A 1,375-nucleotide genomic window follows, 5' to 3' on the forward strand; every position below is an offset into this window, starting at 1 on the left:
ATGTGGGGGGTGGCCGGCCGGCTCAGGAGTGAATTCTTGCTTGGCCAGCCTCCTTTTACAGTCTGCATGGAGAGCCCGGCTGGCATCCTGTGGGCAACTGGCCCAGCAGGCCTGTCCACCTCTGTAGTATGTGGGGGGTGGCCGGCCGGCCTCGGAGTGAATTCTTGCTGGGTCAGCCTCCTTTTATGGCACAACCACACACTCAATGACTTTCTCAATTGGGGGGTTCCTCTCCTTTAACAACAGTTTCCGGAACTTAGTGGTTGCATCCAACTGGTGGCAGGATCACTGGAGAACACGTTATGGTCTGCATGGAGGGACATACATTCACAGACAAGGGGTGAGTGTAAAATGGAAGGAGCAGATGATATGTAGAAAGGGAATATGTTAATGAAGTAAACTCGCCATTCATGCAAGACGCTGGGATTACAGTTATCCCTGACCCAATTGCAGTCAATGGGCATGTCCTCGCAACACTAGGTCTATGGTTAACATAAATCTGTGCAGGCACTCGATTATCAAAACTCGCCATTCATGCAAGACCTTGGGATCACAGTTATCCCTGACCCTGGATGGATGAGTTTGAGTGAATCCTTAGTGCACATTGCAAAAGGAGGCTGGCCCTACAAGCAAGAATTCACTTCTAGGTCGGCCAGCCACCCCCCACATACTGCAGGGGTGGGCAGGCCTACTGGGCCAGATGCCCAGAGCATGTCGGCCGGCCCCGACATGCAGATTGCAGATGGAGGCTGGCCCTGCAAGCAAGAATTCTCTCCTAGGCCGGCCAGCCACCCCCCCACATACTGCAGGGGTGGGCAGGCCACTGGGCCAGATGCCCAAAGCATGTCGGCCGGCCCCTCTATGCAGGCTGCAAAGGAAGGCAGGCCCAGCAAGAATTCATTCCCAGGCCAGCCGGCCACCCCCCACACACTGCAGAGGTGGGCAGGCCTACTAGGCCAGAAGCCCAAGGCATGCCGGCTGACCCATCTATGCAGGCTGCAAAGGGAGGCAGGCCCAGCCAGAATTCATTCCTAGGCCAGCCGGCCACCTCCCACATACTGCAGAGGTGGGCAGGCCTACTATGCCAGAAGCCCAAAGCATGTCGGCCGGCCCCTTTACACCATGTTTACATTCTGAATACTCACATCACACTTTTTTTTACAAGTCAGGAAGATCAATATTACATTAGCATGTCAACTCGTGAACTATCAACTTGTTATAAGTAATTTTCCTTCAAAATTCTTGAGACCCTGAGCTGAAAATTCTGCCCACATAGATGCCTGCCTCTCAGCATATGCCCTATTCCCATTCTTGATGCTTTCATCTGCCCAAACTCTCCACCTCTCCTCCTGTGTCCGAAACCAGGACATGGTCC

At 53.6% G+C, this 1,375-nt stretch overlaps 1 protein-coding gene across 1 annotated transcript; it reads left to right on the top strand.

Annotated features, from left to right (window-relative positions):
• On the top strand, positions 1–1,035 carry EDB91DRAFT_1091079 (uncharacterized protein; the record flags this gene model as incomplete). Its single annotated transcript, XM_041316660.1, has 4 exons — positions 1–126; positions 247–340; positions 376–464; positions 508–1,035. 4 exons carry the CDS (start codon positions 1–3, stop codon positions 1,033–1,035), a joined length of 837 nt encoding a protein of 278 aa, XP_041168205.1.
• Positions 1,036–1,375: the final 340 nt, after the last annotated feature.

Source organism: Suillus paluster (assembly GCF_016628075.1).
Source record: "Suillus paluster strain FC165 chromosome Unknown EDB91scaffold_875, whole genome shotgun sequence".
Classification (NCBI taxonomy): domain Eukaryota; kingdom Fungi; phylum Basidiomycota; class Agaricomycetes; order Boletales; family Suillaceae; genus Suillus; species Suillus paluster.